Source organism: Oncorhynchus masou, chromosome 8 (assembly GCF_036934945.1).
Source record: "Oncorhynchus masou masou isolate Uvic2021 chromosome 8, UVic_Omas_1.1, whole genome shotgun sequence".
Taxonomy (NCBI): domain Eukaryota; kingdom Metazoa; phylum Chordata; class Actinopteri; order Salmoniformes; family Salmonidae; genus Oncorhynchus; species Oncorhynchus masou.
Window position 1 is genome coordinate 398,921 of NC_088219.1, and position 25,137 is coordinate 424,057.

General features: G+C 42.3%; 2 protein-coding genes across 2 annotated transcripts in view; one reads left to right on the forward strand and one right to left on the reverse strand.

Annotated features, from left to right (window-relative positions):
* Positions 1-1,978: 1,978 nt before the first annotated feature.
* On the forward strand, positions 1,979-11,714 carry LOC135543694 (inhibitor of apoptosis protein-like). Its single transcript, XM_064971061.1, has 5 exons — positions 1,979-2,043; positions 2,901-3,208; positions 3,651-3,803; positions 6,973-7,014; positions 11,442-11,714. The coding sequence occupies exons 1-5, from the start codon at positions 1,979-1,981 to the stop codon at positions 11,633-11,635; spliced, it is 762 nt and encodes a 253-aa protein (XP_064827133.1). The 3' UTR covers positions 11,636-11,714.
* Positions 11,715-12,989: 1,275 nt separating this feature from the next.
* The window catches only part of LOC135543695 (DNA polymerase theta-like), a 29,019-nt gene continuing 16,871 nt past the window's right edge, over positions 12,990-25,137 (reverse strand). The window contains exons 8-9 of the mRNA XM_064971062.1: positions 14,667-14,773; positions 12,990-14,151 (exon numbers count right to left, since the gene is read on the reverse strand). Of these exons, the coding sequence (XP_064827134.1) occupies positions 14,038-14,151; positions 14,667-14,773 (221 nt within the window). The 3' untranslated portion in view covers positions 12,990-14,037. The remainder of the gene's footprint in view (positions 14,152-14,666; positions 14,774-25,137) is intronic.

The following is a 25,137-nucleotide window of genomic DNA, read 5'->3' on the forward strand; positions in this document are numbered from 1 at the left end:
AGGGAGGGAGGGAGGGAGAGGAGATGCTGACCGAGGAGAGGGCTTCAGGTACAGCTGATGGGAGGGAGGGAGGGAGGGGGAGGGAGAGATGCTGACCGAGGAGAGGGCTTCTGGTACGGCTGATGGGAGGGAGGGAGGGAGGGAGGGAGGAGATGCTGACCGAGGAGAGGGCTTCTGGTACAGCTGATGGGAGGGAGGAGGGAGGGAGGAGGGAGGGAGGGAGGGAGGAGGGAGAGGGCTTCTGGGACGATGCTGATGGGAGGGAGGGAGGAGGGAGGGAGGGAGGAGATGCTGACCGAGGAGAGGGCTTCTGGTACAGCTGATGGGAGGGAGGGAGGGAGGGAGGGAGGGAGAGATGCTGACCGAGGAGAGGGCTTCTGGTACAGCTGATGGGAGGGAGGGAGGGAGGGAGGGAGATGCTGACCGAGGAGAGGGCTTCTGGTACAGCTGATGGGAGGGAGGGAGGGAGGGAGGGAGGGAGGGGAGATGCTGACCGAGGAGAGGGCTTCTGGTGATGGGAGGGAGATGGGAGGGACCGAGGAGAGGGCTTCTGGTACGGCTGATGGGATGCTGACCGAGGAGAGGGCTTCAGGTGCTGACCGCTGATGGGAGGGAGGCTGATGGGAGGGAGGGAGGGAGGGGAGATGCTGACCGAGGAGAGGGCTTCTGGTACAGCTGATGGGAGGGAGGGAGGGAGGGGCGATGCTGACCGAGGAGAGGGCTTCTGGTACGGCTGATGGGAGGGGAGGGAGGGGGAGATGCTGACCGAGGAGAGGGCTTCTGGTACAGCTGATGGGAGGGAGGGAGGGAGGGGAGATGCTGACCGAGGAGAGGGCTTCTGGTACAGCTGATGGGAGGGAGGGAGGGAGATGGGAGGAGAGGGCTTCTGGTACGGATGGGAGGGGAGGGATGCTGACCGAGGAGAGGGCTTCTGGTGGTGCTGACCGAGCTGAGAGGGCTTCTGGTACGGCTGATGGGAGGGAGGGAGGGAGAGATGCTGACCGAGGAGAGGGCTTCTGGTACGCTGATGGGAGGGAGGGAGGGAGGGAGGGAGATGCTGACTGGTACAGCTGATGGGAGGGAGGGAGGGAGGGGCGATGCTGACCGAGGAGAGGGCTTCAGCTGATGGGAGGGAGGGAGGGGAGATGCTGACCGAGGAGAGGGGTACAGCTGATGGGAGGGAGGGAGGGAGGGAGAGATGCTGACCGAGGAGAGGGCTTCTGGTACAGCTGATGGGAGGGAGGGAGGAGGGAGGGGGGAGATGCTGACCGAGGAGAGGGCTTCAGGTACAGCTGATGGGAGGAGGGAGGGAGGGAGGGGAGATGCTGACCGAGGAGAGGGCTTCAGGTACAGCTGATGGGAGGGAGGGGAGGGAGATGCTGACCGAGGAGAGGGCTTCAGGTACAGCTGATGGGAGGGGAGAGGAGATGCTGACCGAGGAGAGGGCTTCAGGTACAGCTGATGGGAGGGAGGGAGGGAGGGAGAGATGCTGACCGAGGAGAGGGCTTCAGGTACAGCTGATGGGAGGGGAGAGGAGATGCTGACCGAGGAGAGGGCTTCAGGTACAGCTGATGGGAGGGAGGGAGGGAGGGAGGGGAGATGCTGACCGAGGAGATGGCTTCTGGTACAGCTGATGGGAGGGAGGGAGGGAGGGAGATGAGGGAGATGCTGACCGAGGAGATGGCTTCTGGTACAGCTGATGGGAGGGAGGGAGGAGGGAGGGAGATGCTGACCGAGGAGATGGCTTCTGGTACAGCTGATGGGAGGGAGGGAGGGAGGGAGGGGAGATGCTGACCGAGGAGATGGCTTCTGGTACAGCTGATGGGAGGGAGGGAGGGAGGGAGGGGAGATGCTGACCGAGGAGATGGCTTCTGGTACAGCTGATGGGAGGGAGGGAGGGAGATGGGGAGATGGGAGAGGAGATGGCTTCTGGACAGCTGATGGGAGGAGGGAGGGAGAGGAGATGCTGACCGAGGAGATGGCTTCTGGTACGGCTGATATGAGGGAGAGGAGGAGAGATGCTGACCGAGGAGAGGGCTTCTGGTACAGCTGATGGGAGGGAGGGAGGGGAGATGCTGACCGAGGAGAGGGCTTCTGGTACGGCTGATGGGAGGGAGGGGGGGGAGATGCTGACCGAGGAGAGGGCTTCTGGTACGGCTGATGGGAGGGAGGGAGGGGAGATGCTGACCGAGGAGAGGGCTTCTGGTACGGCTGACGTCTGTTTCTAGGGTTCAAATCAAATTGTATTTGTCATATGCTTACACAGCGGGTGGCTACCAAGAGCTGAATAAATACACGAGTAATGATAACTTGGCTCTATATACACACGGAGTACCAAGTCAACGTGCAGGGGTATGTACAGTACCATTCAAAAGTTTGGGGTCACTTAGAAGTTTCCCTGTTTTTGAAAGAAAAGCATACTTTTTTTGTCCATTAAAATAACATCATTCAGAAATACAGTGTAGACATTGTTAATGTTGTAAATGACTATTATAGCGGGAAACAGCTGATTTTTAATGGAATATCTACATAGGAGTACAGAGGCCCACTATCAGTAACCATCATTCCTGTGTTTCAATGGCACGTTGTGTTAAGTAATCCAAGTTTATAATTTTAAAAGGCTAATTGATCATGAGAAAACCCTTTTGCAATCATTTTAGCACAGCTGAAAACTTGTGCTGATTAAAGAAGCAATATAACTGGCCTTCTTTAGACTAGTTGAGAATCTGGAGCATCAGCATTTGTGGGTTTGATTACAGGCTCAAATGGCCTTTTCTATTTATTGGCCAGTCTGAGATATGTCTTTTTCTTTACAATTCTGCCTCGAAGGCCAGCCTCCCGGAGTCGCCTCTTCACTGTTGACGTTGAGACTGGTGTTTTGCGGGTATTATTTAATGAAGCTGCCAGTTGAGGACTTGTGAGGTGTCTGTTTCTCAAACTAGACACCCTTGTCCTCTTGCTCTCCGTTTCCTGTATTCCACGATCAGCTCCTTTGTCTTGCTAACGTTGAGGGAGAAGTTGTTGTCCTCAGGCTTGGCCCAGTTAATAAGCTTCTGGTGCCAGACTCCAACTGAATCGAATGCCAACGCTCTCTCCCCTGTCTCTCCAGATGGTAATTCGTTCTTGAAGAGACACCAGGCAGCGTTGGTCCAGCGCCTGAAGAGTGTTGAGTCTGTCCTGGAGCACCTCAGAGAACAGAACGTCATCAGTACGTCTATACTACTAATATATTACTACAGTACTAATGAATATTATTATTTATGTTGTGAAGAGTGTCTGTCTTGAACCTCCTCAGGGAACAGAACGTCATCAGTATGTTACTAATACATGGTATATACTACAAGCTGCTACTACTACAATATTAATGTTTAGTCGGTCCTGGAGCGCCCATCAGTATATCTTTATTATTACAAATATACTACTACATGTTGAACTACTAGCTACTACTACAGTACTATATTGATGTTATGATATCTCTACAGTAGGTGAAGAGTACAGTGGTCTCCAGGGCCAGTCATCCCAGCAGCAGACCTCTAACCCCCTGTCTCTTCAGGTGGAGAGGAATACAGTGGTCTCCAGGGCCAGTCCTCCCAGCAGCAGACAGCCGGACTGATAGACTTGGTGCTGACCTCTGACCCCTGTCTCTTCAGGTGGAGAGGAATACAGTGGTCTCCAGGGCCAGTCCTCCCAGCAGCAGACAGCCAGACTGATAGACTTGGTGCTGACTAAAGGGAACGCAGCAGCTGAGGTCTTCAGGAACTGGATCCAGAAGAACGATGTCTACCTGCTCAGAGACCTCATGGGTAAACCTTACTTCTGACCTTTCAACTCTTACCTCACACCCTAACTTCTTTTCCCCTTAACCTAACCTGCTAGACACTTCACCTTGAACATCCCTCACTGTGGCTCGCCCTAGTCCCCTAACTCCTAGTCTCTTTACTTTCTAGCTCCCTAACTTCTAGTCCCTTTACTCCCTAGCTCTCTTCTGCTCCTAATCCTTAATTTCCTAAGACCCCTAGCTCCCTAAGCCCTAGTTTCCTAATGCCTAGCTCCCTAACCCCTAGTCCCTTCTGCTCTCAACCCCTAGTTTTGGAATCCTCGGCTCCTTAACCCCTAGTTATGGACTTCTCGCCTCCTTAACCCCTAGTTATGGACTCCTCACCTCCTTAACCCCTAGTTTTGGACTCCTCAGCTCCTTAACCCCTAGTTTTGGACTCCTCGGCTCCTTAACCCCTCGTTTTGGGCTCCTCGGCTCCTTAACCCCTCGTTTTGGACTCCTCGGCTCCTTAACCCCTCGTTTTGGACTCCTCGGCTCCTTAACCCCTAGTTTTGGAATCCTCGGCTCCTTAACCCCTAGTTTTGGAATCCTCGGCTCCTTAACCCCTAGTTTTGGAATCCTCGGCTCCTTAACCCCTAGTTTTGGAATCCTCGGCTCCTTAACCCCTAGTTTTGGAATCCTCGGCTCCTTAACCCCTAGTTTTGGAATCCTCAGCTCCTTAACCCCTAGTTTTGGACTCCGGCTCCTTAACCCCTTGTCATGGGGTGTGTAGCTCTAGCCGTCCGGGTTTGGGAAGGATGGTGGGATGTGTTGTATCGTTCTGAGCTTGTCTGTGGGAATGATTGGTGGGTAGATCAGGGGTCAGGCAAACAACTGATCTAGGTCAGCCTACTAAACCATCAGATTGACCCATCCTTATATAGAAAGGTTATTTTACAGCTCAGGGCCATGCTGAGCCTGAGTTATAAAGTATCGTCAAGTTAGTCCCACTTCACCCAGCTCAGTTCAGTTAGTCCCACTTCACCCAGCTCAGTTAGTCCCACTTCACCCAGCTCAGTTCAGTTAGTCCCACTTCACGCACTTCAGTTCAGTTAGTCCCACTTCACCCAGCTCAGTTCAGTTAGTCCCACTTCACCCAGCTCAGTTCAGTTAGTCCCACTTCACGTTCAGCTCAGTTCAGTTCAGTTAGTGCCACTTCACGCAGTTCAGTTCAGTCCCAGTCCCACTTCACGCAGTTCAGTTCAGTCTAGTTAGTCCCACTTCACGCAGTTCAGTTCAGTCTAGTTCAGTTGGTCCCACTTCACCCAGCTCAGTTCAGTTAGTCCCACTTCACCCAGCTCAGTTCAGTTAGTCCCACTTCACCCAGCTCAGTTCAGTTAGTCCCACTTCACGCAGCTCAGTTCAGTTCAGTTAGTGCCACTTCACGCAGTTCAGTTCAGTTAGTCCCACTTCACGCAGTTCAGTTCAGTCTAGTTAGTCCCACTTCACGCAGTTCAGTTCAGTCTAGTTAGTCCCACTTCACCCAGCTCAGTTCAGTTAGTCCCACTTCACCCAGCTCAGTTCAGTTAGTCCCACTTCACCCAGTTCAGTTCAGTCTAGTTAGTCCCACTTCACGCAGTTCAGTTAGTCCCACTTCACCCAGTTCAGTTAGTCCCACTTCACCCAGTTCAGTTAGTCCCACTTCACCCAGCTCAGTTCAGTTCAGTTAGTCCCACTTCACCCAGCTCAGTTCAGTCCCACTTCACCCAGTTCAGTTAGTCCCAGTTCACCCAGTTCAGTTAGTCCCACTTCACCCAGCTCAGTTCAGTTAGTCCCACTTCACCCAGTTCAGTTCAGTTAGTCCCACTTCACCCAGTTCAGTTCAGTTAGTCCCACTTCACCCAGCTCAGTTCAGTTAGTCCCACTTCACCCAGTTCAGTTCAGTTAGTCCCACTTCACCCAGTTCAGTTAGTCCCACTTCACCCAGTTCAGTTCAGTTAGTCCCACTTCACCCAGCTCAATTCAGTTAGTCCCACTTCACCCAGCTCAATTCAGTTAGTCCCACTTCACCCAGCTCAATTCAGTTAGTCCCACTTCACCCAGCTCAATTCAGTTAGTCCCACTTCACCCAGCTCAGCTCAGTTAGTCCCACTTCACCCAGCTCAATTCAGTTAGTCCCACTTCACCCAGCTCAATTCAGTTAGTCCCACTTCACCCAGCTCAATTCAGTTAGTCCCACTTCACCCAGCTCAGTTCAGTCTAGTTAGTCCCACTTCACCCAGCTCAATTCAGTCTAGTTAGTCCCACTTCACCCAGCTCAATTCAGTTACTCCCACTTCACCCAGCTCAATTCAGTTACTCCCACTTCACCCAGCTCAATTCAGTTAGTCCCACTTCACCCAGTTCAGTTCAGTCTAGTTAGTCCCACTTCACCCAGCTCAATTCAGTTACTCCCACTTCACCCAGCTCAATTCAGTCTAGTTAGTCCCACTTCACCCAGCTCAATTCAGTTACTCCCACTTCACCCAGCTCAATTCAGTTACTCCCACTTCACCCAGCTCAATTCAGTTAGTCCCACTTCACCCAGCTCAATTCAGTTAGTCCCACTTCACCCAGTTCAGTTAGTCCCACTTCACCCAGCTCAGTTCAGTTAGTCCCACTTCACCCAGTTCAGTCTAGTTAGTCCCACTTCACCCAGTTCAGTTCAGTTAGTCCCACTTCACCCAGCTCAGTCTAGTTAGTCCCACTTCACCCAGTTCAGTTCAGTTAGTCCCACTTCACCCAGTTCAGTTAGTCCCACTTCACCCAGCTCAGTTCAGTTAGTCCCACTTCACCCAGCTCAGTCTAGTTAGTCCCACTTCACCCAGCTCAGTTCAGTTAGTCCCACTTCACACAGTTCAGTTCAGTTAGTCCCACTTCACCCAGCTCAGTCTAGTTAGTCCCACTTCACCCAGCTCAGTTCAGTTAGTCCCACTTCACCCAGCTCAGTTTAGTTAGTCCCACTTCACCCAGCTCAGTTCAGTTAGTCCCACTTCACCCAGCTCAGTCTAGTTAGTCCCACTTCACCCAGCTCAGTTCAGTCTAGTTAGTCCCACTTCACCCAGCTCAATTCAGTTAGTCCCACTTCACCCAGTTCAGTTAGTCCCACTTCACCCAGCTCAGTTCAGTTTAATTTCAAACATATGTTTAATTCTTGTTCTCAATGACCCTTTCAGCCCAGGCAAATGAAGCCTCATCACCAAGTCAAGATCTCTCAGGTATATATATATATATATACACACACACTGCCTGGCTATAGACACACACACACACACACACACACACACACTGCCTGGCTATAGACACACACACACACACACACACACACACTGCCTGGCTATAGACACACACACACACACACACACACACACACACACACACACACACACACACACACACTGCCTGGCTATAGACACACACACACACACACACACTGCCTGGCTATAGACACACACACACACACACACACTGCCTGGCTATAGACACACACACACACACTGTCTGGCTATAGACACACACACACACACACACACACACACACACACACACACACACACACACACACACACTGCCTGGCTATAGACACACACACACACACTCTGCCTGGCGATAGACACACACACTCTGCCTGGCTATAGACACACACACACACTCTGCCTGGCGATAGACACACACACTCTGCCTGGCTATAGACACACACACACTCTGCCTGGCTATATACACACACACACATCTCTACATACAGGGCTTTTTTCTGCTTGTTGCTTTGGCTTGGAGACCTGCTGGCCTGTGGAATGAGGCCTTGGAACTGGGATGGATGGGCGGGGTCAGAAGTGTCATCCTATGGGAGGGGTTTAATCTCCTGAGAGCTGCTATTGGCTGTCAGCAGTGATTGAGTGGGTGGTCCTGAGGCCTCATTACCTTGCTCTACCCTGCACTAGTAAGAGAGAGGTGTTACCATGTGTCAGTCGGTGTTTGTGTGGATTTGTCTCCGTCCGTTTGTATGCTCAACACACGCGATATGTCAGACAGCACTGGTCTGATTTTTGATGAAACAAGGGTGAGAGATGCGTTTGCCATAGAGATCTGTCATTTAGAAAATTACACTCATTTGCCAGATGGTGGCGCTATAACCATCAGTTGAAAATGCTAACTTTGAAAGGCGACGCCCCTAACCCAGTTTGATCCAAAATCGTGAAATTCAGCACATAGGACCCTCTCTTCACAAGGAACACATTTTCCTCGGGTCCACCAAGATGGATTCAACGGAATTTAGAATTTGGGGAAATAAAAATGACAACACTACTCATCTGGCACCGAATTAATGATCTGCGGCATCTATGGATAATGGTCTCTCAACGCAATACTTTCCAGACTAGTCCCTAAAACGACGTGGGCTGGCATATAAATCAGTCAACGATATTCGTATTGTAACTAAATTTGGTACACATGCTGCAACCACTGTCAAGACTCAACATATGCGAGGACATTGATATCGACCACACGGTGGCGCTATAATAGCCACATGCGTATCTCTTATATACAGGGCCTTCGTAAAGTATTCAGACCCCTTGACTTTTTCCACATTTTGTTACGTTACAGCCTTATTCTAAAATGGATTAAATCATTTTTTTTTACCTTCAATCTACACAAAATACCCCACAATGACAAAGCAAAAACAGGTCTTCAGACATGTTTGCTAATTTATAAAAAAAAAATAAGATCACATTGACATAAGTATTCAGACCCTTTACTCAGTACTTTGTTGAAGTACCTTTGGCAGCGATTAAAGCCTCGTGTCTTCTTGGGTATGATGCTACAAGCTTGGCACACCTGTATTTGGGGAGTTTCACCCATTCTTCTCTGTAGATCTTCTCAAACTCTGTCAGGTTTGATGGGGGGAGGCGTCGCTGCACGGCTATTTTCAGTTCTCTCCAGAGATGTTGGGTTCAAGTCCGGGCTCTGGCTGGGACATTCAGAGACTTGTCCCGAAGCCACTCCTGCATTGTCTTGGCTGTGTGCTTAGGATTATTGTCCTGGCTGTGTGTTTAGGATTATTGTCCTGGCTGTGTGTTTAGGATTATTGTCCTGTTGGAAGGTGAACCTTCGCCCCAGTCTGAGGTCCTGAGCGTTCTTGAGCAGGTTTATCATCAAGGATCTCTCTATACATTGCTCTGTTCATCTTTCCTTCAATCCTGACTAGTCTCCCTGCTGCTGAATTTTTTTTGTCACTCCTGTTATTTTTGTCCTTCTCAAAAGAGCGAGCTCAGGGATGGACCCGACCAGTATATGTGTCTTATTGGACTTTCTTTTCTTCTGCTGTATTTGGGGAGATACTTTGAAGCTGGACATGCCACCACCATGCTTCACCGTAAGGATTCTTCCAGAGAGTCTTTAGGTGTCTTTTGGCAAACTCCAAGCGGGCTGTCATGTTCCTTTTACTGAGGAGCAACTTCTGTGTGAACACTCTATCATAAAGGTCTGATTAGTGGAGTGCTGCAGAGATGTTTGTTCTTCTGGAAAGTTCTCCCATCTCCACAGAAGAACTCTGGAGTTTTATCAGTGTCTATCATTGGGTTCTTGGTCACCTCCCTGACCAAGGCCCTTCTCCCCCGATTGCTCAGTTTGGCCGGGCGGCCAGCTCTAGGAGTCTTGGTGGTTCCAAACTTCTTCCATTTAAGAATGATGGAGGCCACTGTGTTCTTGGGGACCTTCAAAGCTGCAGACGTTTTTTGGCAACGTTCCCCAGATCTGTGCCTCGACACAATCCTGTCTCTGAGCTCTACAGACAATTTCTTCGACCTCATGGATTGGTTTTTGCTCTGATGTGCACGGTCAGCTGTGGGACCTCATATAGACAGGTGTGTGCCTTTCCAAATCATGTCCAATCAATTGAATTTACCACAGGTGGATTCCAATCAAGTTGTAGAAACATCTCAAGGACGATCAATGGAAACAGGATACACCTGAGCTCAATTTCGAGTCTCATAGCAAAGGGTCTGTGTACTTAATGTATCGGTTTTTTATTTTTAATACAATTGCTAAAATTTCCAAAAACTTGTTTTTGTTTTGTCATTATGTGATAGTGTGTAGATTGCTGAGGATTTGTATTTATTTAATCCGTTTTAGAATAAGGCTGTAACGTAACAAAATGTGGAAAGAGTGAAGGGGTCTGAATATCTTATGAATGCTCTGTACCAGTTTCTCAGTAATTACATTTGGCACATTCTCAGGATATGAGTCCAGCTAACCCACGTGATATCACAGACACCACTGCCCGATTTTGACAAAACTTGGATGAATAATGCATCTATGTACAATATCCAAGATGCAGTAAAAACTATTTTTAAAATAATAAAGACAGATTTCTGCGACATACTTGAGTGCGAACCCATTACACCTCAGGTAGGTTCACCTCTGTCTGAACTGGTAGGTTCACCTCAGGTAGGTTCACCTCTGTCTGAACTGGTAGGTTCACCTCAGGTAGGTTCACCTCTGTCTGAACAGGTAGGTTCACCTCTGTCTGAACTGGTAGGTCCACCTCAGGTAGGTTCACCACTGTCTGAATTAGTAGGTTCACCTCTGTCTAAATTGGTAGGTTCACCTCTGTCTGAACTGGTAGGTTCACCTCAGGTAGGTTCACCACTGTCTGAATTAGTAGGTTCACCTCTGTCTAAATTGGTAGGTTCACCTCTGTCTGAATTGGTAGGTTCACCTCTGTCTGAATTGGTAGGTTCACCTCTGTCTGAATTGGTAGGTTCACCTCTGTCTGAATTGGTAGGTTCACCTCTGTCTGAATTGGTAGGTTCACCTCTGTCTAAATTGGTAGGTTCACCTCTGTCTGAATTGGTAGGTTCACCTCTGTCTGAATTGGTAGGTTCACCTCTGTCTGAATTGGTAGGTTCACCTCTGTCTGAATTGGTAGGTTCACCTCAGGTAGGTTCACCTCTGTCTGAATTGGTTTTATGCACCAGCGCCATCATTTACAAAATTACACTGATGGCCCCAAGGGGGAGCGCTGCATCACTGATGGCCCCAAGGGGAGCGCTGCATCACTGATGGCCCCAAGGGGGAGCGCTGCATCACTGATGGCCCCAAGGGGAGCAGTTAACCAACAACAACTGTTCCCTGGGCGCCGATGACGTTGATTCTGGCCCCTGATTCAGGAAGACACATTTCAGTTGAACTGCTGAGGCATCCTGTTTCGTCTACTGTTGTTTTTCACTTTGCATCTTTCTTCCCCCACTCCTCTCCCCCTCCTCCTCTCCCCCTCCTCTCCTCCTCCCCCCTCCTCTCTTCCCCCTCCTCCTCTTCCCCCACTCCTCCTCCTCTCCCCCCTCCTCCTCTCCCCCTCCTCCTCTCCCCCTCCTCCTCTCCTCCCCCTCCTCCTCCTCTCCTCCCCCCTCCTCTCTTCCCCCACTCCTCTCCCCTCCTCCTCTCTTCCCCCACTCCTCTCCCCCTCCTCCTCCTCCCCTCCCCCCCTCCCTCTCTTCCCCCACTCCTCTCCCCTCCTCCTCTCTTCCCCCACTCCTCTCCCCCTCCTCCTCTCCTCCCCCTCCTCCTCCTCTCCCTCTCCTCCTCCTCTTCCCCCACTCCCCCTCCTCCTTCTCTCCTCTCCTCCTCCTCTCCCCCTCCTCCCCTCCAGAACTGCCGATGGAGGAGCAGCTACGGCGCCTGCAGGAGGAGCGGACCTGTAAGGTGTGTATGGACAAGGAGGTGAACATTGTCTTCATCCCGTGTGGTCACCTGGTGGTCTGTAAGGAGTGTGCTCCCTCTCTGAGGAAATGCCCCATCTGCAGAGGACTGGTGAAGGGCACCGTCCGAACCTTCCTCTCCTAGAAGACCGAAGAGGAACCAGGCTTGATGTTAGGCACTGGTAGATGTGTGTGAAATAAAATAAAAATATCATTCTCCTCAGGATGTAATTAGAACCATTTTCTTCAACTCAAACGTGACATTAACAGCCCACTGTAGAAACCATTCAGTCAGGATAACAGCCCACTGTAGAAACCATTCAGTCAGGATAACAGCCCACTGTAGAAACCATTCTCAGTCAGGGTAACAGCCCACTGTAGAAACCATTCTCAGTCAGGGTAACAGCCCACTGTAGAAACCATTCTCAGTCAGGATAACAGCCCACTGTAGAAACCATTCTCAGTCAGGATAACAGCCCACTGTAGAAACCATTCTCAGTCAGGATAACAGCCCACTGTAGAAACCATTCTCAGTCAGGATAACAGCCCACTGTAGAAACCATTCTCAGTCAGGATAACAGCCCACTGTAGAAACCATTCTCAGTCAGGATAACAGCCCACTGTAGAAACCATTCTCAGTCAGGATAACAGCCCACTGTAGAAACCATTCTCAGTCAGGATAACAGCCCACTGTAGAAACCATTCTCAGTCAGGATAACAGCCCACTGTAGAAACCATTCTCAGTCAGGATAACAGCCCACTGTAGAAACCATTCTCAGGATAACAGCCCACTGTAGAAACCATTCTCAGTCAGGATAACAGCCCACTGTAGAAACCATTCTCAGTCAGGGTAACAGCCCACTGTAGAAACCATTCTCAGTCAGGATAACAGCTCACTGTAGAAACCATTCTCAGTCAGGGTAACAGCCCACTGTAGAAACCAAACATCTTAAGTTACAATTTCACAGAAGAAGTCATTTATTCTTCATAACAGTAATATTGGTTTATCTCTACTATAACGCACACCATGTTATCAATAGTATTTATAGTGGACAGTAACCACACCATGTTATCAATAGTATATATAGTGGACAGTAACCACACCATGTTATCAATAGTATTTATAGTGGACAGTAACCACACTGTTATCAATAGTATTTATAGTGGACAGTAACCACACCATGTTATCAATAGTATTTATAGTGGACAGTAACCACACCATGTTATCAATAGTATTTATAGTGGACAGTAACCACACTGTTATCAATAGTATATATAGTGGACAGTAACCACACCATGTTATCAATAGTATTTATAGTGGACAGTAACCACACCATGTTATCAATAGTATTTATAGTGGACAGTAACCACACCATGTTATCAATAGTATTTATAGTGGACAGTAACCACACCATGTTATCAATAGTATTTATAGTGGACAGTAACCACACCATGTTATCAATAGTATATATAGTGGACAGTAACCACACCATGTTATCAATAGTATATATAGTGGACAGTAACCACACCATGTTATCAATAGTATATATAGTGGACAGTAACCACACCATGTTATCAATAGTATATATAGTGGACAGTAACCACACCATGTTATCAATAGTATATATAGTGGACAGTAACCACACCATGTTATCAATAGTATATATAGTGGACAGTAACCACACCATGTTATCAATAGTATATATAGTGGACAGTAACCACACCATGTTATCAATAGTATTTATAGTGGACAGTAACCACACCATGTTATCAATAGTATTTATAGTGGACAGTAACCACACCATGTTATCAATAGTATATATAGTGGACAGTAACCACACCATGTTATCAATAGTATTTATAGTGGACAGTAACCACACCGTTATATCAATATTATTGGGATCAAAACATCACATTTCCCCTTCATCTCAGCAGGTTGATGTGGACCCACTAAAGTCCTCCTCGTTACATTAAATTCAGTACGCTGGTTAAAAAATATGTTCAAGACAAACATTAAACCCACAAAGTCACACACTGTGGAACTCCTTGAGATATTCATAAATACTGTGCCTCTGCTCTGTCACCAACAGGTCCCAATAACACCTCCTTCCTCTTGAAGGGGAGATCATTGGGACGTTGTTCAGGTCCTTTGAGAGGAAGGGGACATCATTGAGAGGAAGGGGAGATCTTTGGGAGGAAGGGGAGATCATTGGGACGTTGTTCAGGCCCTTTGAGAGGAAGGGGAGATCTTTGGGAGGAAGGGGAGATCATTGGGACATTGCTCAGGTCCTTTGGGAGGAAGGGGAGATCATTGGGACGTTGTTCAGGCCCTTTGGGAGGAAGGGGAGATCATTGGGACGTTGTTCAGGCCCTTTGGGAGGAAGGGGAGATCATTGGGAGGAAGGGGAGATCATTGGGACGTTGTTCAGGCCCTTTTGGATGAAGGGGAGATCATTGGGAGGAAGGGGAGATCATTGGGACGTTGTTCAGGCCCTTTTGGATGAAGGGGAGATCATTGGGAGGAAGGGGAGATCATTGGGACATTGTTCAGATGTCCAGGTCCTGCAGGTTCCCCCAGCTGGGTCCCACCTTGACCTTGGCTTTCAGCTTAACATAGAGCTTCACAGCACTCTCCATCTCTCTTTTCACTATTTGAGCCACCTAGACAGAAAGACAGTACAAACACAGAATTTACCAGACCTCCCCATTGAAGGAACAGTTTATTACCCACATCACTTAACTTCCTGTCTAGCAACACAGATGTCAGGTTTAGAGGGAAGAAGGGGGGTTTATATACTGGTGCTGGAGGGAGCATGTCTGGCCCATTGGGTGAATACACTTGGTTTGAGCTTGTCCTAGTTGTCCGGTAGTTTTTACTGTTTGTTTAGAACCTAACACTGTATGTGGTCAGGGGTTAAAGGTCAGTGTTACCTGTATAAGGTCAGGGGCTGAAGGTCAGAGTGTTACCTGTATGATGTTAAAGGTCAGAGTGTTACCTGTATGAGGTCAAGGGTTGAAGGTCAGAGTGGTACCTGTATGAGGTCAAGGGTTAAAGGTCAGAGTGTTACCTGTATAAGGTCAGGGGCTGAAGGTCAGAGTGTTACCTGTATGAGGTCAAGGGTTAAAGGTCAGAGTGTTACCTGTATGAGGTCAGGGGTTAAAGGTCAGAGTGTTACCTGTATGAGGTCCTCCTCTGCGGTCTCATAGATGAGTTCATCATGAAGCTGCAGGATGAAAAACGCCCCACGATGACGTTTAACAGCCCTGCCATGACCACGGCTCTCTATAATATATAATATATACATCAATATGTACCCCTCACTACCATGACTCTCTATAATATATAATATATACATCAATATGTACCCCTCACTACCATGACTCTCTATAATATATAATATATACATCAATATGTACCCCCCACTACCACATATAATATATACATCAATATGTACCCCTCACTGCCAAATATAATATATACATCAATATGTACCCCTCACTACCATGACTCTCTATAATATATAATATATACATCAATATGTACCCCTCACTACCATGACTCTATAATATATAATATATACATCAATATGTACCCCTCACTACCACGGCTCTCTATAATATATACATCAATATGTACCCCTCACTACCACGGCTCTCTATAATATATAATATATACATCAATATGTACCCCTCACTGCCACAGCTCTCTATAATATATACATCAATATGTACCCCTCACTACCACGGCTCTCTATAATATATAATATATACATCAATATGTACCCCTCACTGCCATGACTCTCTATAATATATACATCAATATGTACCCCTCACTACCATGACTCTCTATAATATATAATATATACACCAATATGTACCCCTCACTACCACGGCTCTCTATAATATATAATATATACATCAATATGTACCCCTCACTACCATGGCTCTCTATAATATATAATATATACATCAATATGTACCCCTCACTGCCATGACTCTCTATAATATATAATATATACATCAATATGTACCCCTCACTGCCATGACCACGGCTCTCTATAATATATAATATATACATCAATATGTACCCCTCGCTACCATGACTCTCTATAATATATAATATATACATCAATATGTACCCCTCACTACCACGGCTCTCTATAATATATAATATATACATCAATATGTACCCCTCACTACCACGGCTCTCTATAATATATAATATATACATCAATATGTACCCCTCACTACCACGGCTCTCTATAATATATAATATATACATCAATATGTACCCCTCACTACCACGACTCTCTATAACATATAATATATACATCAATATGTACCCCTCACTACCACGGCTCTCTATAATATATAATATATACATCAATATGTACCCCTCACTGCCACATATAATATATACATCAATATGTACCCCTCACTACCACGGCTCTCTATAATATATAATATATACATCAATATGTACCCCTCACTGCCACGACTCTCTATAATATATAATATATACATCAATATGTACCCCTCACTGCCACGACTCTCTATAATATATAATATATACATCAATATGTACCCCTCACTACCACATATAATATATACATCAATATGTACCCCTCACTACCATGACTCTCTATAATATATAATATATACATCAATATGTACCCCTCACTGCCACGACTCTCTATAATATATACATCAATATGTACCCCTCACTACCACGGCTCTCTATAATATATAATATATACATCAATATGTACCCCTCACTACCATGACTCTCTATAATGTATAATATATACATCAATATGTACCCCTCACTACCATGACTCTCTATAATATATAATATATACATCAATATGTACCCCTCACTACCATGACTCTCTATAATATATAATATATACACCAATATGTACCCCTCACTGCCATGACTCTATATAATATATAATATATACATCAATATGTACCCCTCACTACCACGGCTCTCTATAATATATAATATATACATCAATATGTACCCCTCACTGCCACATATAATATATACATCAATATGTACCCCTCACTACCACATATAATATATACATCAATATGTACACCTCACTGCCACGACTCTCTATAATATATAATATATACCCCTCACTACCATGACTCTATATAATATATACATCAATATGTACCCCTCACTGCCATGACTCTCTATAATATATAATATATACATCAATATGTACCCCTCACTACCACGACTCTCTATAATATATAATATATACATCAATATGTACCCCTCACTACCACGGCTCTCTATAATATATAATATATACATCAATATGTACCCCTCACTACCACGGCTCTCTATAATATATATTATATACATCAATATGTACCCCTCACTGCCATGACTCTCTATAATATATATTATATACATCAATATGTACCCCTCACTACCATGACTCTATAATATATACATCAATATGTACCCCTCACTACCACATATAATATATACATCAATATGTACCCCTCACTACCACGACTCTCTATAATATATAATATATACATCAATATGTACCCCTCACTACCACGGCTCTATAATATATACACCGATATGTACCCCTCACTACCACGACTCTCGATAATATATAATATATACATCAATATGTACCCCTCACTACCATGGCTCTCTATAATATATACATCAATATGTACCCCTCACTACCATGACTCTCTATAATATATAATATATACACCAATATGTACCCCTCACTACCACGGCTCTCTATAATATATACATCAATATGTACCCCTCACTACCATGGCTCTCTATAATATATAATATATACATCAATATGTACCCCTCACTGCCATGACTCTCTATAATATATAATATATACATCAATATGTACCCCTCACTGCCACGGCTCTCTATAATATATAATATATACATCAATATGTACCCCTCACTACCACGGCTCTCTATAATATATAATATATACATCAATATGTACCCCTCACTACCATGACTCTCTATAATATATAATATATACATCAATATGTACCCCTCACTACCACGACTCTCTATAATATATAATATATACATCAATATGTACCCCTCACTACCACGGCTCTCTATAATATATAATATATACATCAATATGTACCCCTCACTACCACGGCTCTCTATAATATATAATATATACATCAATATGTACCCCTCACTGCCATGACTCTCTATAATATATACATCAATATGTACCCCTCACTACCATGACTCTCTATAATATATAATATATACATCAATATGTACCCCTCACTACCACATATAATATATACATCAATATGTACCCCTCACTACCACGGCTCTCTATAATATATAATATATACATCAATATGTACCCCTCACTGCCACGACTCTCTATAATATATAATATATACATCAATATGTACCCCTCACTACCATGACTCTCTATAATATATAATATATACATCAATATGTACCCCTCACTACCATGACTCTCTATAATATATAATATATACATCAATATGTACCCCTCACTACCACGGCTCTCTATAATATATAATATATACACCAATATGTACCCCTCACTACCACGGCTCTCTATAATATATACATCAATATGTACCCCTCACTACCATGGCTCTCTATAATATATAATATATACATCAATATGTACCCCTCACTGCCATGACTCTCTATAATATATAATATATACATCAATATGTACCCCTCACTGCCACGGCTCTCTATAATATATAATATATACATCAATATGTACCCCTCACTACCACGGCTCTCTATAATATATAATATATACATCAATATGTACCCCTCACTACCATGACTCTATAATATATAATATATACATCAATATGTACCCCTCACTACCACGACTCTCTATAATATATAATATATACATCAATATGTACCCCTCACTACCACATATAATATATAATATATACATCAATATGTACCCCTCACTACCACGGCTCTCTATAATATATAATATATACATCAATATGTACCCCTCACTACCATGACTCTCTATAATATATACATCAATATGTACCCCTCACTACCATGACTCTCTATAATATATAATATATACATCAATATGTACCCCTCACTACCACATATAATATATACATCAATATGTACCCCTCACTACCACGGCTCTCTATAATATATAATATATACATCAATATGTACCCCTCACTGCCACGACTCTCTATAATATATAATATATACATCAATATGTACCCCTCACTGCCACGACTCTCTATAATATATAATATATACATCAATATGTACCCCTCACTACCACATATAATATATACATCAATATGTACCCCTCACTACCATGACTCTCTATAATATATAATATATACATCAATATGTACCCCTCACTGCCACGACTCTATAATATATACATCAATATGTACCCCTCACTACCACGGCTCTCTATAATATATAATATATACATCAATATGTACCCCTCACTACCATGACTCTCTATAATGTATAATATATACATCAATATGTACCCCTCACTACCATGACTCTCTATAATATATAATATATACATCAATATGTACCCCTCACTACCATAACTCTCTATAATATATAATATATACATCAATATGTACCCCTCACTACCACGGCTCTCTATAATATATAATATATACACCAATATGTACCCCTCACTGCCATGACTCTCTATAATATATAATATATACATCAATATGTACCCCTCACTACCACGGCTCTCTATAATATATAATATATACATCAATATGTACCCCTCACTGCCACATATAATATATACATCAATATGTACCCCTCACTACCACATATAATATATACATCAATATGTACACCTCACTGCCACGACTCTCTATAATATATAATATATACCCCTCACTACCATGACTCTATATAATATATACATCAATATGTACCCCTCACTACCACAGCTCTCTATAATATATAATATATACATCAATATGTACCCCTCACTACCACGGCTCTCTATAATATATAATATATACATCAATATGTACCCCTCACTGCCATGACTCTCTATAATATATAATATATACATCAATATGTACCCCTCACTGCCATGACTCTCTATAATATATACATCAATATGTACCCCTCACTACCATGACTCTCTATAATATATAATATATACACCAATATGTACCCCTCACTACCACGGCTCTCTATAATATATAATATATACATCAATATGTACCCCTCACTGCCACGGCTCTCTATAATATATACATCAATATGTACCCCTCACTACCACGGCTCTCTATAATATATAATATATACATCAATATGTACCCCTCACTGCCATGACTCTCTATAATATATACATCAATATGTACCCCTCACTACCATGACTCTCTATAATATATAATATATACACCAATATGTACCCCTCACTACCACGGCTCTCTATAATATATAATATATACATCAATATGTACCCCTCACTACCATGACTCTCTATAATATATAATATATACATCAATATGTACCCCTCACTACCACGACTCTCTATAATATATAATATATACATCAATATGTACCCCTCACTACCACGGCTCTCTATAATATATAATATATACATCAATATGTACCCCTCACTACCACGGCTCTCTATAATATATAATATATACATCAATATGTACCCCTCACTCCCATGACTCTCTATAATATATACATCAATATGTACCCCTCACTACCATGACTCTATAATATATAATATATACATCAATATGTACCCCTCACTACCACATATAATATATACATCAATATGTACCCCTCACTACCACGACTCTCTATAATATATAATATATACATCAATATGTACCCCTCACTACCACATATAATATATACATCAATATGTACCCCTCACTACCATGACTCTCTATAATATATAATATATACATCAATATGTACCCCTCACTGCCACGACTCTATAATATATACATCAATATGTACCCCTCACTACCACGGCTCTCTATAATATATAATATATACATCAATATGTACCCCTCACTACCATGACTCTCTATAATGTATAATATATACATCAATATGTACCCCTCACTACCATGACTCTCTATAATATATAATATATACATCAATATGTACCCCTCACTACCATGACTCTCTATAATATATAATATATACATCAATATGTACCCCTCACTACCACGGCTCTCTATAATATATAATATATACACCAATATGTACCCCTCACTACCACGGCTCTCTATAATATATACATCAATATGTACCCCTCACTGCCACGGCTCTCTATAATATATAATATATACATCAATATGTACCCCTCACTACCACGGCTCTCTATAATATATAATATATACATCAATATGTACCCCTCACTACCATGACTCTCTATAATATATAATATATACATCAATATGTACCCCTCACTACCACGACTCTCTATAATATATAATATATACATCAATATGTACCCCTCACTACCACGGCTCTCTATAATATATAATATATACATCAATATGTACCCCTCACTACCACGGCTCTCTATAATATATAATATATACATCAATATGTACCCCTCACTGCCATGACTCTCTATAATATATACATCAATATGTACCCCTCACTACCATGACTCTCTATAATATATAATATATACATCAATATGTACCCCTCACTACCACATATAATATATACATCAATATGTACCCCTCACTACCACGGCTCTCTATAATATATAATATATACATCAATATGTACCCCTCACTGCCACGACTCTCTATAATATATAATATATACATCAATATGTACCCCTCACTGCCACGACTCTCTATAATATATAATATATACATCAATATGTACCCCTCACTACCACATATAATATATACATCAATATGTACCCCTCACTACCATGACTCTCTATAATATATAATATATACATCAATATGTACCCCTCACTGCCACGACTCTCTATAATATATACATCAATATGTACCCCTCACTACCACGGCTCTCTATAATATATAATATATACATCAATATGTACCCCTCACTACCATGACTCTCTATAATGTATAATATATACATCAATATGTACCCCTCACTACCATGACTCTCTATAATATATAATATATACATCAATATGTACCCCTCACTACCATGACTCTCTATAATATATAATATATACATCAATATGTACCCCTCACTACCACGGCTCTCTATAATATATAATATATACACCAATATGTACCCCTCACTGCCATGACTCTCTATAATATATAATATATACATCAATATGTACCCCTCACTACCACGGCTCTCTATAATATATAATATATACATCAATATGTACCCCTCACTACCACATATAATATATACATCAATATGTACCCCTCACTACCACATATAATATATACATCAATATGTACACCTCACTGCCACGACTCTCTATAATATATAATATATACCCCTCACTACCATGACTCTATATAATATATACATCAATATGTACCCCTCACTACCACGGCTCTCTATAATATATAATATATACATCAATATGTACCCCTCACTGCCATGACCACGGCTCTCTATAATATATAATATATACATCAATATGTACCCCTCACTGCCATGACTCTCTATAATATATAATATATACATCAATATGTACCCCTCACTGCCATGACCACGGCTCTCTATAATATATAATATATACATCAATATGTACCCCCCACTACCACATATATATATATACATCAATATGTACACCTCACTGCCACGACTCTCTATAATATATAATATATACCCCTCACTACCATGACTCTATATAATATATACATCAATATGTACCCCTCACTACCACGGCTCTCTATAATATATAATATATACATCAATATGTACCCCTCACTACCACATATAATATATACATCAATATGTACCCCTCACTACCATGACTCTATAATATATAATATATACATCAATATGTACCCCTCACTACCATGACTCTCTATAATATATACACCAATATGTAACCCTCACTGCCACGACTCTCTATAATATATAATATATACATCAATATGTACCCCTCACTACCACGACTCTCTATAATATATACACCAATATGTAACCCTCACTACCATGGCTCTCTATAATATATAATATATACATCAATATGTACCCCTCACTACCACGGCTCTCTATAATATATAATATATACATCAATATGTACCCCTCACTGCCACGACTCTATAATATATACATCAATATGTACCCCCCACTACCACATATAATATATACATCAATATGTACCCCTCACTGCCACGGCTCTCTATAATATATAATATATACATCAATATGTACCCCTCACTACCATGACTCTCTATAATATATAATATATACATCAATATGTACCCCTCACTGCCACGACTCTCTATAATATATAATATATACATCAATATGTACCCCTCACTGCCACGACTCTATAATATATACATCAATATGTACCCCTCACTACCATGACTCTCTATAATATATAATATATACATCAATATGTACCCCTCACTGCCACGACTCTATAATATATAATATATACATCAATATGTACCCCTCACTACCACATATAATATATACATCAATATGTACCCCTCACTACCACGACTCTCTATAATATATACATCAATATGTACCCCTCACTACCACGACTCTCTATAATATATACACCAATATGTAACCCTCACTGCCACGGCTCTCTATAATATATAATATATACATCAATATGTACCCCTCACTGCCATGACTCTCTATAATATATAATATATACATCAATATGTACCCTCACTACCACATATAATATATACATCAATATGTACCCCTCACTACCACGACTCTCTATAATATATACACCAATATGTAACCCTCACTGCCACGGCTCTCTATAATATATAATATATACATCAATATGTACCCCTCACTACCATGACTCTATATAATATATACATCAATATGTACCCCTCACTACCATGACTCTATATAATATATACATCAATATGTACCCCTCACTACCATGACTCTCTATAATATATACATCAATATGTACCCCTCACTACCACGACTCTATAATATATAATATATACATCGATATGTACCCCTCACTGCCACGACTCTCTATAATATATACATCAATATGTACCCCTCACTACCACGACTCTCTATAATATATAATATATACATCAATATGTACCCCTCACTGCCATGACTCTCTATAATATATAATATATACACCAATATGTGCCCCTCACTGCCACGACTCTATAATATATAATATATACATCAATATGTACCCCTCACTACCACATATAATATATACATCAATATGTACCCCTCACTACCACGACTCTCTATAATATATAATATATACACCAATATGTACCCCTCACTGCCACGACTCTATAATATATACATCAATATGTACCCCTCACTACCATGACTCTCTATAATATATAATATATACATCAATATGTACCCCTCACTGCCACGACTCTATAATATATAATATATACATCAATATGTACCCCTCACTACCACATATAATATATACATCAATATGTACCCCTCACTACCACGACTCTCTATAATATATAATATATACATCAATATGTACCCCTCACTACCACGACTCTCTATAATATATACACCAATATGTAACCCTCACTGCCACGACTCTCTATAATATATAATATATACATCAATATGTACCCCTCACTACCACGACTCTCTATAATATATACACCAATATGTAACCCCTCACTACCATGGCTCTCTATAATATATAATATATACATCAATATGTACCCCTCACTACCACGACTCTCTATAATATATAATATATACATCAATATGTACCCCTCACTACCATGGCTCTCTATAATATATACATCAATATGTACCCCTCACTACCATGACTCTCTATAATATATACATCAATATGTACCCCTCACTACCATGACTCTCTATAATATATAATATATACATCAATATGTACCCCTCACTACCATGACTCTCTATAATATATACATCAATATGTACCCCTCACTACCATGACTCTCTATAATATATAATATATACATCAATATGTACCCCTCACTACCATGACTCTATAATATATAATATATACATCAATATGTACCCCTCACTACCATGACTCTCTATAATATATACACCAATATGTACCCCTCACTGCCACGACTCTCTATAATATATAATATATACATCAATATGTACCCCTCACTGCCATGACTCTCTATAATATATACACCAATATGTACCCCTCACTGCCACGACTCTCTATAATATATAATATATACATCAATATGTACCCCTCACTACCATGACTCTCTATAATATATAATATATACATCAATATGTACCCCTCACTACCATGGCTCTCTATAATATATAATATATACATCAATATGTACCCCTCACTACCATGACTCTCTATAATATATAATATATACATCAATATGTACCCCTCACTGCCACGACTCTATAATATATAATATATACATCAATATGTACCCCTCACTACC

What these genes read in the sequence shown, in the direction of transcription:
- LOC135543694 (XM_064971061.1), top strand. Translation starts at nt 1,979, where the DNA reads ATGGCTTCTGGTACGGCTGATATGAGGGAGAGGAGGAGAGATGCTGAC. An exon ending in GACCGAGGAGAGGGCTTCTG is followed by an intron (nt 2,044 to 2,900) that starts GTACAGCTGATG and finishes TATTTAATGAAG; the next exon opens with CTGCCAGTTGAGGACTTGTG. An exon ending in CCTGCTCAGAGACCTCATGG is followed by an intron (nt 3,804 to 6,972) that starts GTAAACCTTACT and finishes TGACCCTTTCAG; the next exon opens with CCCAGGCAAATGAAGCCTCA.